Below are 13,761 nucleotides of genomic sequence, written 5' to 3' on the forward strand. Positions count from 1 at the left end.
GCAGAAGGCATGAGGAGTTGTTACGTAACATATATTTAAGTGAGGACTAGGCCAGTCCCTCAGACCAGAGCCTCCGTAGACACGGGTTTGGGCCTCATGGACCCGCGGTCATGCAGCTTCCATGAAGTGATTGCAGGTTGTTTACCGGCGCTTCACTTTGCAGCACGTGTGTGATCGCGCACGGCCCCGCGGGCGCCCCGCGACCTGCGGCCGCCGGTTGTTTCGCGCCGTATCTAATGACTGCTTTGACGCGGGGAGATTTGCGAGCGAGCCGCGTTAAGTCGCCGGGGGAGCGCTGTAAGTGCTCTCAGCATTAGTGATTAAGTGCACTTAGAACATGAAGGCTCCGTTCAGGAGGTGATGAGAGGGCGTGTAATGTTGGCGCTCGCTCGACGCGTTGATGCGACGCAGCCCAACTCGCTGCTGTGTGTGTGTGTGTGTGTGTCCTGGACACGTGTGCGTACTGTATATACAGTAACATACCCACACACCCTTTAACACAGGGCTGGTGTTGTGGTTGCTGAGCACATTCACACGGAAGACGTCTGCATATAAAGTAGCATAAACGATTAAAGCATAAATTCATGTACAGTTTTTAGAGAATGGAGAATCGATATAGAAGAATGAACAGTGACATCAGCACGTTGTCTGTTACTTTACGCTAAACTGGCAACACAAACAGAGACTCTGAAGTTGTCTGCTTCAAACTGAGTTATGATAAAGCCATTAAATGGCTTGTTTGCCAGGCAGCCGTTTACAACTTTCACAGTTTAATTTAGTTTCAGCAGTATTTCTGTGTTTACGTCCCGCTATCTCTAAAGGCTCACAACTGGATTGGACTCCCTGTAAATTCTGTGTTGTCATTTATTGGTCTATTCCACACTCATGTGATGTCTGTCTGACCTGGAATTAAGCTTGGTCATAGTTAACCCTTTAGTTAGTTTTTATGTTTTGTGAAACCCAAATTATTCTGAGGAGAGCGTGCAGGAATCAGGGAGTGTGGGAACAGTGAGCCTGTTCATATCACACACACACACACACACACACACACACACACACACACACACACACACACACACACACACACACACACACACACACACACACACAGAGACACTTCCAATCTGGTAAACTAAGCTTGAGAGCACTGTGAAGCTCTTAGCTGGTGATTGATGTGGCGGCTTCTCCGGTCTGATCTATGTTCGCCGGGATCGCGCCACATGTTCCCGGCTCTGGTGATGAATGCTACCAGTCTCGGCGAATCAATATAGCGAACGTACAGCCGGTTTTACGGCGCTCCGGTGGGAATCCCTCAGGCCGGTAGCGCGTCCCGGTGACTTTGAACTTGAAATTCCAGCTGTGTCGAATGTTTGGAGTGAGATCTGTGGGACGGACTAAGGTGCCCTCCACATCACACATCAACATGTGTGTGTGTAGGCGTTGTGTAATCACTATGCAGATGTCTGTATATAAGACTCTGTGTGTGTGTGAGTGAGTACAGATACTGTTTGGCGTCACTCTGCGTCTTCAGGGGGGTTCATATGTTCTGTGGCGCTGCAGGAAAGCAGCCTTCAGCTAATGGAGAATAGATGAGTAATTACTCCCCAGCAGAGAGCGAAGAAATGGCCCCTTCATTAAACAAAGGAGCGCGGACGGAGCATCGTTCGTCTCGCGCTCGGCGGCTGCAACGTCTCCACTCGTCTCTGCTTCACACGGCGCTCGTCATTTGCCGTCATTTCTTGTGCTTCTGTCAAAAGGTGGACTTTATTTCTCCCGCAGACTCCTTTTAAGTGTCAGGCGTTGTGCGCCGCACATGGCACCTTTTGTCGGCGTGATTGCTGGCGACGCTGAAGCTCTTCCCTGTTTGTTTCAGGCGTTTGTAAAAATCCTTTAATAGGAAGCCGGTACTTCACAAGCTGTGAGGTTTGTAACGCCTGCGTAGATTTTGCCTTCAGCTGCCTTCAAGTCCTTCAGCTTTGCTGCAATTTTTCTGTTTTCAGAGGACCAAACATCATACACTTAAAAGACAGCTACACGACAATAATATACACTGATATCACAGTGTAACATGAGCCTTGGTGCTCTACTATCAAACTTTAGTTCCAAAACTGGCACAATTCAAATTATTTAATTATTAAAAATAAAAATAAAAGAATAAACACCACTTTACGGAGTAAAAGCGTACTGTAGCATGTGGGGTATTGTATTGTATAATATTAGGGGGCATAACCAAAAGGGCTCTTTGTTTACTAAGTACAGTTGTACGTAAACATGCTTAATGATCCTCCACATAATACTTAACAGTGGGTAGTAAATATCTGTTGCTTAAAAATGATCACATTTTGACCCAAACTAGAAAAAACATGCATTTAAAAGCTATTCTCTGCATGGACTGCAATAACCTCAATAAATAACACAGAGGCTCTGTCATTTGAATTAAATGATTTCTGTATTATTAGTTTTGTGTGCTTGTTTCTTTGGCGTGTTTTTTTTTAAACACTGTAATATCCGGCACCGCGTGAACACCTCAGTAGAAGCTAATGGCTTAAACCTTATCCAACAGGTTGAACACTCACTGAAACGTGGCGTCCATTTCCCAGACAGACCGATAAAGCCGCTTAGTTTCTTTAACAGCGTCTTTGACACTGTTCCTTTAGTATCTTGAACTCGTAGATGTTCGCCTTTATTGCGATGCGAGGACCGTGCGCTTCCAAACAAAGACGAGCAAATAATTGAACCAATCGCTCTGCCAATCAGCAGCGCTGCTGCCGTGATTGACAGATGGGAGGAGCCAACCAGGTACGAGTGAAAGCAGCGTCCGCTGACGCGCGCGTCAATCAAAACTACGTCAAAAGTTTTGGGGGCCGGAAACGCCCAAACTACCGATAATTATCACATATCTGGCAACACAGCTACTTTCTGAGGACCTTAGAGCAACGAGAGGTTAGCTTCTCTTTAGGCTAAGAGGATTTGATGTATTTATACATGTCTCTGTTTATGTTTGGATGATTCATGTACCAGTGGGTGTCTGCGCCTTGATCTCCTTCCACATTTCCTTTTATTTTTTCTGACTTTACCCTCTCCAGCTTCTTCTCATCTGCCTTATAAAACGTATGTATTAACTGTCATATCTGAAGAATGAAGTTTATTTCCGGCCCAACCGGTCTGTCCCGATCCTGGCCATTGTTTTCTTCTTTAGAGCCATCTAATTATTATGGCACTATAGAAGAAAACTAATTTGGAGACCTGAAGCTCCATCAGACTGACGGTGAGGCTGTAATGAGGGCAGGATTACTGATTAGTGCAATGAGCAGTTTGTTCCAGGTTATTCCACAATACGCTGTAGTAATTGATGGTAAAACATCATCAGCCACAATAGCAACCTGTGTAGTTGACGAGCAACTGGTTTGCTAAAATGCCCTTGAGAAAGACACACAATATCCTGGCAGCTTTTATTTCCTTTCTTGTGTCCTTCCTCGTGCACACGAGGCCTGAATTACCCTGCAGGCAATATTAAAAAAATCATTAATTGCCTACATTCTCAGTGGACTATTCTTAAACAGTTTTTATTGCTATGCAGGTAACATCACATTACTTTTGGCCATTATTAATAGATGGGAATTGCTCCGTTGTCGTGGTGACGGCCACCTTCCTGTTCATCATCTACTCTAGCTTTGTGGGCTCCGCTGCTGGTTCCATATTGCTCATGTGGTCAACACACAGCAGTATCCAAAGCGCGGTCACATTTCTCCATCTGACTCGACTCTTCTGTCCGTTTCTATCCGCAGGACTTCGATGACTTCATCTTTGCATTCTTTGCCATCGAGATGGTAATCAAGATGGTGGCTCTGGGAATATTTGGCAAGAAGTGTTACCTCGGGGACACGTGGAACCGCTTGGACTTCTTCATCGTGTTGGCCGGGTGAGTTGCGCCGATGTGCATGCAAACGCACCGGCGCCCACTAAACGCCGGTAGCCTGCACAGGAAGCGGTATCCACATGCTAAACGGAATCATTGCATGGTTGGGAGTCGCCACTTTCACTGTTAGTCATTAAATAGAATAGCTTTACGTGCAACCAAGCAGCACATACACATTTTTTTTTTGCACACACACTATGTAATTTGATTAAACATGTTAGAGCACACAGCCTGCTGCTTTCGGTCTGACATTTTCATCACACCATGTTCCCTGCTGCTTTTTAATGCCACCCGTCTGCCACGGCTTCTGTTGTCCATCAGTGGCTACAGGGCCCGTATCTTCCCCCATGAATGTATTTTTCCTCGGTGAGGAATTGACAAAAGCACCGTGAAGCAATATTCACGCAGCAACACCTATAAACCTAGAGGGCGGGTTTACTGCACCTTCTGTCATGGCCAAGCGGAGCGTCTTTCCCAACCCTCATTCACTTAAATCGATGGCAACCTATGCCACTGTATGAGGGGAGACCCACAGTAGAATTGTGGGGGAGTCAAACGATTTACCTGGTGGTCATCATGAGGGAGCAGCTGATCCAGTGCCAGAGTAAACACCTCAGCTGGATACAAATCCACTAAATGACACTAATATAAGCTTGAAATTAGCAACAGGGAATAAAAACAGCCTGAAATGACATTTTTCCTCCATCTCAGGCTATTTCTGGTTATGACTTGAAAAACACCTTGTAATTCCTCTGTTAATGGTTCCTGGTTTGTAGAAACACACAGAGACCTTTGTGTTCAAATCTCTGAAGGTAAACTGTATCAATCAAGCTGCTTTGCTCAGCATATACTTGCACTGCCGTCCTAATTAGCAATTGCCATGACTCGACTTCCAGATGCTCGTCGACCCATATTTTATGCACATATGAAAAATAAGACGTTGAAGCTGACACATGTCCATTTGAGGGAATATATTAGCTCATTTTGAATTTGACTGCAGCAACACATCTCGCAAAAAGTTGGAACAGGGGCAAACAAAAGGCTGGAGAAGTAATTGCTTTCAGGACTTTTTTGGCAGATGTCAGGTGTGTTGATGGTGATGTCATCATATGTGTCTGTGTGGGCTTTGTCACGGGTTACATTGTGTTGCCGTTTCTGGACAAAATTTGGAAAATCTCATTTGTACAGAGAGCCCCCAGCCATACAGAGACAATGGTAACCTAGGTAACGGCTGGTTGTCGAGCAATTGATATATCCTGGCAACAGTTGTTAAGTCTGTGGAGGAAGGCTCTGATGAACTGTTTGTTTCTTTCCTAGACGATAATTACAGCTAAGCTGCTATTTCAGCAGGTCTATGCACTCTCCGTCTAATCACCTCTCCCTCAGGAGGGAATGATGGAGGGATGAACAGCTGGAGGAGGAGGGAGAGATGTGCAGGAACAGGGGGGGGCTGGATGTAGAGGGGTGGGGGCAGTGAAGCATGCTGTGCTGTGTCATACAGTACATTGAGATATTTCTGGGACGCTTCACGAATGGCATTCATCACTTAAAAATCATTTTGGTTTCACTTAAGATATGAGCTATTTGCTTGATGGTAATACTGAGCCCGGAATGTAGTTTTCTGCTAATTATTAATACTCATATATTACAAAATGAAATAGTGTTAATAATAGTAATGCAGTTTCATGGAAATGTGTTTGTAATACTCTTAGCACATATTGTTAATTCTAACAACATTACTTTATTTAATTATATCAAGAACTCATTGTACCCACAGGGTGACAAATACTTACTCAGTTTGAGACCGAATGACTTGTCAACAGCTTTCATTTATTTAAGTATTTATTTATTGACTGGTGCAGTGGAGCCCAATCAATATCTAAGAGCTGGAGTAGCGGTAGCAGACAGGGGATCCTCTCTGTAGTACATCGATCGGACTATACGCTCTCTTTGTGATGGGGTTCCTCCTGGAGAGATAGAGCAAGGATAAGTGAGGAGGGAACAGGAGCGAGGACCATACAGTAGACTGACAGAGGGAGGCAGACAGGGAGGGAGCGAAGCCGAGGCAGCTGGGTCCGTTGCTTTGTTTGGCTCCCTCAATATTTAATCCAGTTTGCTGTTGGAGGGCAAGCGCCTATGATGAAAACACTCATTTTGTTTTTTAGCTCCCAGTTTGAATAAATTACATTTCGCTTTGCCTTGTAAATTTCATAGGCAGTGAAAACAGTGATCAAATACAATACAGAAGGGAGACTAAGGACTAACCTACTGTAGTGTAAGTACTGTAGTGTGTTGGTAAAGGGTTTGGCCACAATATGATGCCACAAGACGCTCTCTGCTCCATGGCAGCATTACTGGAAATACTGCAGGGGTGAACAGCATTCATCTAGAAGATGACTGTGGCAGAGAGAGCTATCGGACGTGTCCGTGTTCCCTTTTCATCAGACAATTCATTGGATGTGAGCGCGCTTGTCCTGGAAGAGACCTTTCATTGCATTTCATCATCTCACAGAAGGACGGAAAAGTTGTTCCCAGCTCTGAATTCGTGCGAGAGTTAATTTAACTAAGCAATATTCCATTTGACCCCTCATGACATTCAAATCTATTCATTTGAAGATTTTAGGCGTCAGGTCATTTACAGTAGAAAGTACATTCAACCTGGATGCTTTACATTTGTACAGTGTTGAGAAAAGGTATTATTTAACATCTACTACAGCATAAATACAGTATAGTGTTTATATTCCATTATTCTGGCACTAAATGAAGACCTCATCCTGAACGCGACCCTGTTCATTGCACTTAATGGGATGAGGGATGAACCGTTCATTTAAACGATGATACACCGGTATTTAAAATGCAAACGTAGCACTTTTAACTGGCTTTAAATAGTCGATGCTTCCCCTCGGATTTCAGGCCCCCGGTATCGAGTCGCATTAAGCGGGCGAGGGAGAAGCGACGAGACCTATTCCTGAGCGGCGTCTCCCCTTCCCTGCTCGTGGTTTATTGATGACGCTTTGGATTGGCGCCGGTCCAGTTTAGGGGACAGAAGGGAGAAAGTCAGGAAGAGGTGAGAGATGGAGAATGAAAGGTGAGAGGAGAAGGAGTTAGGGAGAAAGGTTGGAGGAGGTTAAGATGAACATATTGATTCATGCGGGTGGGATACCGATGATATAATTAGAAGGGATCAGGAGGATATTTAAGTCTTCTACTACTTGTAATTAGTCTTGTGTCTTCCAGTTTGAGTGGAAGTGTCCTTGAGGGAAGCAATGCACTGGTCTTTTTTTTTTTTTTGTTTGGACCCCACTGTACCTTTCCAATGCCCAAAGGAATAATACACTGTTATGTTGAACACTTACTTTAGACGAGCACACAAGTGGATTCATGTCCTCGCCCCACAGCCCGTAGCATATGCACCGGGGCTCCACTGCTTTATTTTCCTGTCCTCCGTGTCCTTTTCCACCTGGGTTCTCCTCCATTAGCTAGATTATCTCCGCGGTGCAGGGGGGGTTAGCAGACTGGCCGTAAATATTCGGTCCGGGGGGCCGGGAGTGGAGGAAACACTTGCAATTGTGAAGTAATTGAAAGAAGTAGTTGAGCAGCTCCGTTCATTCACCTTGAGTTCCTAAATTGAATTGGCTTTTGGTGGGAAAAATTAAAAGGGAATACAAAGAAGTGTAGCTTATGTACAGTAGCACTGAGCAAACATTTATTCAGTGAGCAGTTTCTAAAAATTTTTTACTATTACTATCAAATCAGAGTCTGTGGCCATAAGGTGCATTTAACACTATTCTCTTTCAGAGGTGCATATATATATATATATATATATATATATATATATATGCATATACTGTATATCACTACTTCAATATTCTAATCTACAGCACCACAAGCAACATAGTGAATTCTTACCATTTACATTATTAAAATCTAGTTCTGTTATCTTTTTCCCAGAGGGAGAGAAGAAGGAAAGTCACTTACACTATGTTGGCTGAAAGAAACTTTGTAATCAACCGTGACTGTAAAGAAGAATTTAGTCACCAGTTGAGTTAGATAAGCAGCAGTGGGTTGATTAGAAAACGAGTCTTGCTGATGAAAGAGGTTCAGTCCGATTGAACATGAGAACTCTCTGTCTGTCCGTTCTCTGTGGTGTTTCCTCCACTGCTGCCTAATACTGTACATCCTCTAATACTAAAGGACGGCCTTCATGAGCTGTTGCTCACGCAGTGACATGGACGTGTTGCATGTGCGTTGTCACACGGTGGGCTGTAAGAGAATCCACAGGAACAATATCCTGCACGCAGGGGTCCACGCGTCGCACTCGAACCGAGCCCCTGCACAGACACACACACACAGAGGCCCGCAGAGCTGTCCGTCACTCACGTCCCATTGGCTTAGGAACATCCAGTGTGACAGCGCGTCTGTGGAGGCGAATAGAGTAGAGGAACGGTGGAGAGGATGACGGATGACTGGTGATGTCATGATCATCAGGAAAGATGATGGACACGTGGGATGTACAGTACAGCGGTTGGGCAGTATAATCCAATAACATAATAACAGCTGGGTCACAGGTGCCTCCACAGGCCTTTGACTGTGGATCAGTCATCTTGTGTCTGTTAAATATTAGTGGGCTCGGTCCTGGTTTAAATTAACTACCTGGTTTAGATGGTAAACAGTGTGAAATGAATCTTAGTTTTTTACTGTACTCTATGGCTACATTCAGGACTGCTTCTAGCTATTTTGGCAGGCATCACAATGCATTATGGGTAATGCTCTCAAACGCTTGTACTGCTCTTGATTGCTGTGTGGGACCTGAATGTTATGCTTTCATCTTTTTCTGAATTGGAAATGAACAAACGTAGCAGAAAGTATTAACTTAGAACGACGACAATGAAGACAAAATGTCCCATCGTGCATTCAGCACTTCCTGGTGATATGTAAAATGAGTGTCGTCCAACATATTCCACTGTTTTGAAACTAATTATTATTATTTTAAGTGTTACATTCAGGTCTGTCTTTTAAATAAGGACTAGCTCTGTAATTTAAATGAAATCATATTCCCTCACATACAGTTTACCAAGTAGACAGTATTGACCCTTTGTCCTCACCCTTATTTGTTAAATGAGACCATTTGTCTAATGCTAAAGATGTGAATATGATCTGTCATATTCTACTGCCACAAAGTTAAATGAGCTGTTTCCCCACCCTCAATGTTTATGTTGTGCTCAGATGATCACATCCCCAATGCAGCTCTGTCCTTTAAACTCGTATCAGTCATCACAAAACATTTGCAGGAGACCAATAATCTGAATAAAGCGGCCTCTGTAAAATGATGGACGGATATCGCTGTGGATGTGCTTCGTGCCTTTTTGTTTGCGTGAAAACACTTCGCGCTTCGCAGCAATCTGTCAAGTCGCCGCGCATTGAGACGTCGTTCGTCACATCGTTCCTCCGCCGATCAAACGCAGCTCCCCGGCCTCCGATCGGGAGCGGGGGCTGAGAATTTGTCAGCCTCCTTCGGCTTCTCTCGCTCCATCCATCATGATTTGCATTAAAGACGCGAAGCCGGAGCCGCGGACGGGGAGATGATGAAACAAGGCAGAGCTCATTCCGATTCACACAGTCATCGGTTCCATCCGATCTCTCTGTCGGACGTATGTGTGTCCGTGCAGCAGCAGGGGGGACACACGAGGGGTTAAACCCCGACCTGCATTGTTCATGTACTGTCCTTTATGCCTCACCATCTGGGCTGAGCTGTCTCTGCACCTATAATCATGCCTGTCTGTTTTTCTTACACCGCTCACACGAATCTCACTACATCCTTCTGAGGGTTCGCCCTTGTGCATTTTTCACATCAAGATGCGCGTCTGTTCCCGGCGCGTTAATTTGGGAATTCTCCTCCACGCGAGCTCGCTCCAAGGTTGAGCCTCCGTTTCCGCCCGTGGCCTCCTGATGCGCTCCGTCGCTCGGCTTTCGCCTTCATCTGGCTCTCATCAGGAGCAGCAAGTGTTTTTGCGCCGACTGTTTTTCAGCAGACATCATTCATCATCTGCTTTTAAGTTTGTTTATGTTACTATGTCTGACAGCAAAAAAAAAAAACCTAATATTTGTGTTTTATTGCTCTGGGGATTTATAGCGTGTCTGTGGCTCAAACATGACTTTTCCCATTGGAATCCTGATGATGTTACCATACGTTCCCACAGGGATTGTTCTACTTAGTGCTGAAATGATGGTCAGTTTTTCATCCTGGCGATCACACTAAAATAAAATCGTGCTTGCTGTCATTTCAGTTAGACAATATCGGGCACCTGCATCAGCACTGTTGTGTGTATAGTGATCTTAAAGCTTGTTGAAGCTAAACCCATATGGGCTAAACAGTCCTATATGGGTTTGAGTTCACAAGTACTGTACTGTTCAACACGTGTTCTGGATTTGTCAGGGAGACGAACTTGGAGTGGGTGCGAGGAGGGAATTCCTTCATCCGCACACTTTCACATGTGCCCGGCATCTGCCGGAGGAGACGCAGCGAGCGTGGGGCGAGAGGACGATAAACACAGATCAAGAGACCAGAGAAGTTTTTTTTTTTCCGTCCTCAGGCATTCCACAGTACAGTACAGTATCTCTCTCCTCTAAGCGCTGTCCTGCTGACCTCCCGTCGGCGCCTCAAAGAGCCTCTAAAGAGCTGCGATGGAGCCGGTGTCGCCTCAAGGTCGCGGCGCGCCGATCCGATGCTGCTCCTTTTACAGTGTGTGCAGGCTCCTTTCCCTCTCGATGACAAGCGATTCGAGCCGCTCTCGACGTCTCCACTCGACACTTTCTTCTTTGAAGGTCGATCGTGCGGGCGTCCGCGTGTTTGTGTGTGTGTGTGTGTGAGTGAGTGAGTGAGTGAGTTGCCAGTCAGTGATTGCCGGAAGGAAAAAAAACCCTGTTGTTCGCTCGAGCACATGCATTCCAGCCATCTGTATATGTAAATGGGATTTGACTCATTAGACTATTAATTGCCATGCGCGCGGTGAGGGCGATGGAGCGTGTAATACGTACGGAATGACTGGCTGCAGGTTTCCTGTGCGATCAGACAGGTACTGCAGTGTGAAGTGTGTTGCTTTATTAACCCATGCTTTCCCCCTCTCTCTGTCCATGCGCAGCATGCTGGAGTACTCCCTCGACCTGCAGAACGTCAGTTTATCCGCAGTGAGGACGGTCCGCGTGCTGAGACCTCTGAGGGCCATCAACCGGGTGCCAAGTGAGTGCAGAGCTCTCCAGATCCCACGACACCTTTTTTGTTTTATTTTTTTTCCTCACATTGCAACACTTTTGGCTTCCCCGGACACGAAAACACGTTTTGGATCGTAAACTGAAGCCAGATCATCTGCAGCTTTTAGTTTAGTCATAGCTTTAGGCGAATGTGGATGATTCTTAAAACAATCAGATGGGGTCAAGTGCAAGTTTGAGGTCTCACAGATATGTTTCATATTGTTGCAAGCTTTAAACGGAGGTTCATGTGTTTGTTATTTCCCCAAATCAGAAGTAGATGGGTTCCAGCTAAACTAAAATTAAAAGTAGGTGAAGTTGCAACATTATGCAGTTGTCATTACTCCACTGACATGAATGTGCCTAATGGCTCTAAAGTGTCAGAGCTGGAGAGAGTTGATCAGCTTGTCTGCGTGATTTGAAGTCTCCTACAGGATCTGCCTGCACAGACTGGCTTAAAGTGAAGAACAGGCCCTGGGTTTATGTGTGCACTGGCAAACCGACGCCATGGCAGGTGGCAGATAATTGTGTTTGCTTTCATTTTCACTTTGGTCTCAGACATGAAAATGACTCGTGCGTCGTGGCAGGAGATAATAGCTGTGCCGTTTTATCTCATTGGATCGCCGCTGTTTTGTCAAGGTATCGTCGGGGATCGTCTGAGGAAAGGTGACGGTGGGGTCTCCCTCCCAAAACACTGCAAATATATCTATAATTGTTCATATCAGAGAGAAATAAACAAATCAAACGCAACAAGTAATGTAATAAATATAAATTACCCCTATTAAAAAGAAAGAATTGCTCTTATCCTGACTAAAACATTGAGACATTAGAGTTTGTGTTTCACGTCTCATCCATTAATGGTGATCGCGCTGTGGTGCCAGGTCGTTCACACTCACTACGCGGCCTCTGTGTTTCCTCCCAAGGCTTCAGACTCACGCGGATTTATATGCAATTTTCCAACTGGCCGCCTTTTATTAAGGGCATGTGGTTCGTACTGTAGCTACGCACACGCAGACAGACTGTCGCGCTTGTTCACCGCCGTGCGAACACACACATCCCAGAGTCACTTGCTCCATCTGTCAGATTTCCACCCTCCCGTTCGTTATCTCGCACATACACACATTATCCAAACACTTGGAGGAAAGCTCCCAATTCCGCTCCCTCTGTCCTCCATCAGTCTCCATCACTCCATCAAGGCTTTATCACTTAAATAGAGCACAAGCATTTTTTGCATCGACCCTGTGGTCCACTGTGCATTAATAAACACCTTCACTCCACCCTCTGCCATGATTTCATTGAAATCCAGACTAATTATGTCATTAGCTTCTCAATTGCTCAGAAGAGATTACAGGAAAAGTGAGCAACGATCCTCAGCGTGAGCGTGAGTCTGTGTGTGTGCGTCTATGCATGTGCAGGTGTTTACTTGCTACTTGAGCATGAATAGGACATCAACCTCCCTCCCTCCCCTCTCATTCCTCGGCTCAAAACACTCCCCGAACCTCTTCTCTAATCTCGCCGTCTTGTCAATCAAAGCCGTCGCAGGGGTTCACAGCCACTCATTAGGCCACACACACACACACACACACACACACACACACACACACACACACACACACACACACACACACACACACACACACACACACACACACGGAGCACGCTGAGTTGCTCATTAGGCGTCCAACTAATAGTCCCACCCAGACTAAGTCTGGGTGGGACTGTTTGCTGTGGGACTATTTTGAGGCAGCGCGGTTTTCGTTCGATGCTCTGAATTCATGTCCTACATTGGACCGGATTGATGGCGCTGACAAAGGTGTTGTTTTCCCGTTCAAATAATAAGCGGTTGCCGGGTTTGGTTTAAAAAAAATAAAATAAAAAAAAACACACGTCAGGAATTGATGCAACTCCTAAAGCCATGGATAAAAAGGTTCACAAGTCTGCTGAGCGACCAGATTCCTATTGATTCCTATTGTCTCCAATGCTTTTGTGCCTTTGTTTGTTGGAGATGTACCAGCCTTCACCACCACGTGGGAACTACATTCCCAGTCCTCATTATTGTCTAACATCTAACAGCGTATACCAATCAACAAGGCTTTTGCAGTTGCACAGCTACAGTAACTGATTTAATTCAGCAGTGACTGTTTGTCCACCCGCTTCCTCCATATTTGCAGCTCAAACTGCCACTGGAGTGATTGTTCCATGAATTGCAACGTTTGTAAAGTTGTCAGTCTTGTGGCGTTCCACTGACCCAGCCTCCAGTGTTCCCATGGGAACAATGTAGAGAGGTCAAGGGAGCCATAAACTCCTAAGTGTGCTGCTGCACACACTTTAATAGCAATCTGTCCTGCATGTTTTTTTATATTATCCTCTAAACCCAGGTGTTGGACTGACTGGAAATACACACATCTAACAGGCTGTCATCGTAAAAATGAATCCTCAGGCTGCTGAATACCCCAAATCAAGTGTAATAAGAAGTTTAGTATAAGACTTGATAATTCACTGTCACGCGTTCTGACTACGTGGCAGCATTTCAATGTCGTCGCAAACCACCATTTGACACAGCGTAGATGTTGTGTGCAGATGAAAACGCACCC

At 45.3% G+C, this 13,761-nt stretch overlaps 1 protein-coding gene across 14 annotated transcripts in view; it reads left to right on the top strand.

The window, feature by feature from the left end:
• Positions 1 to 13,761, top strand: part of cacna1g (calcium channel, voltage-dependent, T type, alpha 1G subunit) — a 115,149-nt gene that overhangs the window by 40,494 nt on the left and 60,894 nt on the right. For all 14 annotated transcript variants that reach the window (XM_055504300.1, XM_055504308.1, XM_055504298.1 and 11 more), the window contains exons 4-5: positions 3,789 to 3,922; positions 11,062 to 11,159. In XM_055504300.1, coding sequence (XP_055360275.1) covers positions 3,789 to 3,922; positions 11,062 to 11,159 — 232 coding nt within the window. The remainder of the gene's footprint in view (positions 1 to 3,788; positions 3,923 to 11,061; positions 11,160 to 13,761) is intronic.

The sequence above is a fragment of the Betta splendens genome, chromosome 19 (genome assembly GCF_900634795.4).
Source record: "Betta splendens chromosome 19, fBetSpl5.4, whole genome shotgun sequence".
NCBI classification, from domain to species: domain Eukaryota; kingdom Metazoa; phylum Chordata; class Actinopteri; order Anabantiformes; family Osphronemidae; genus Betta; species Betta splendens.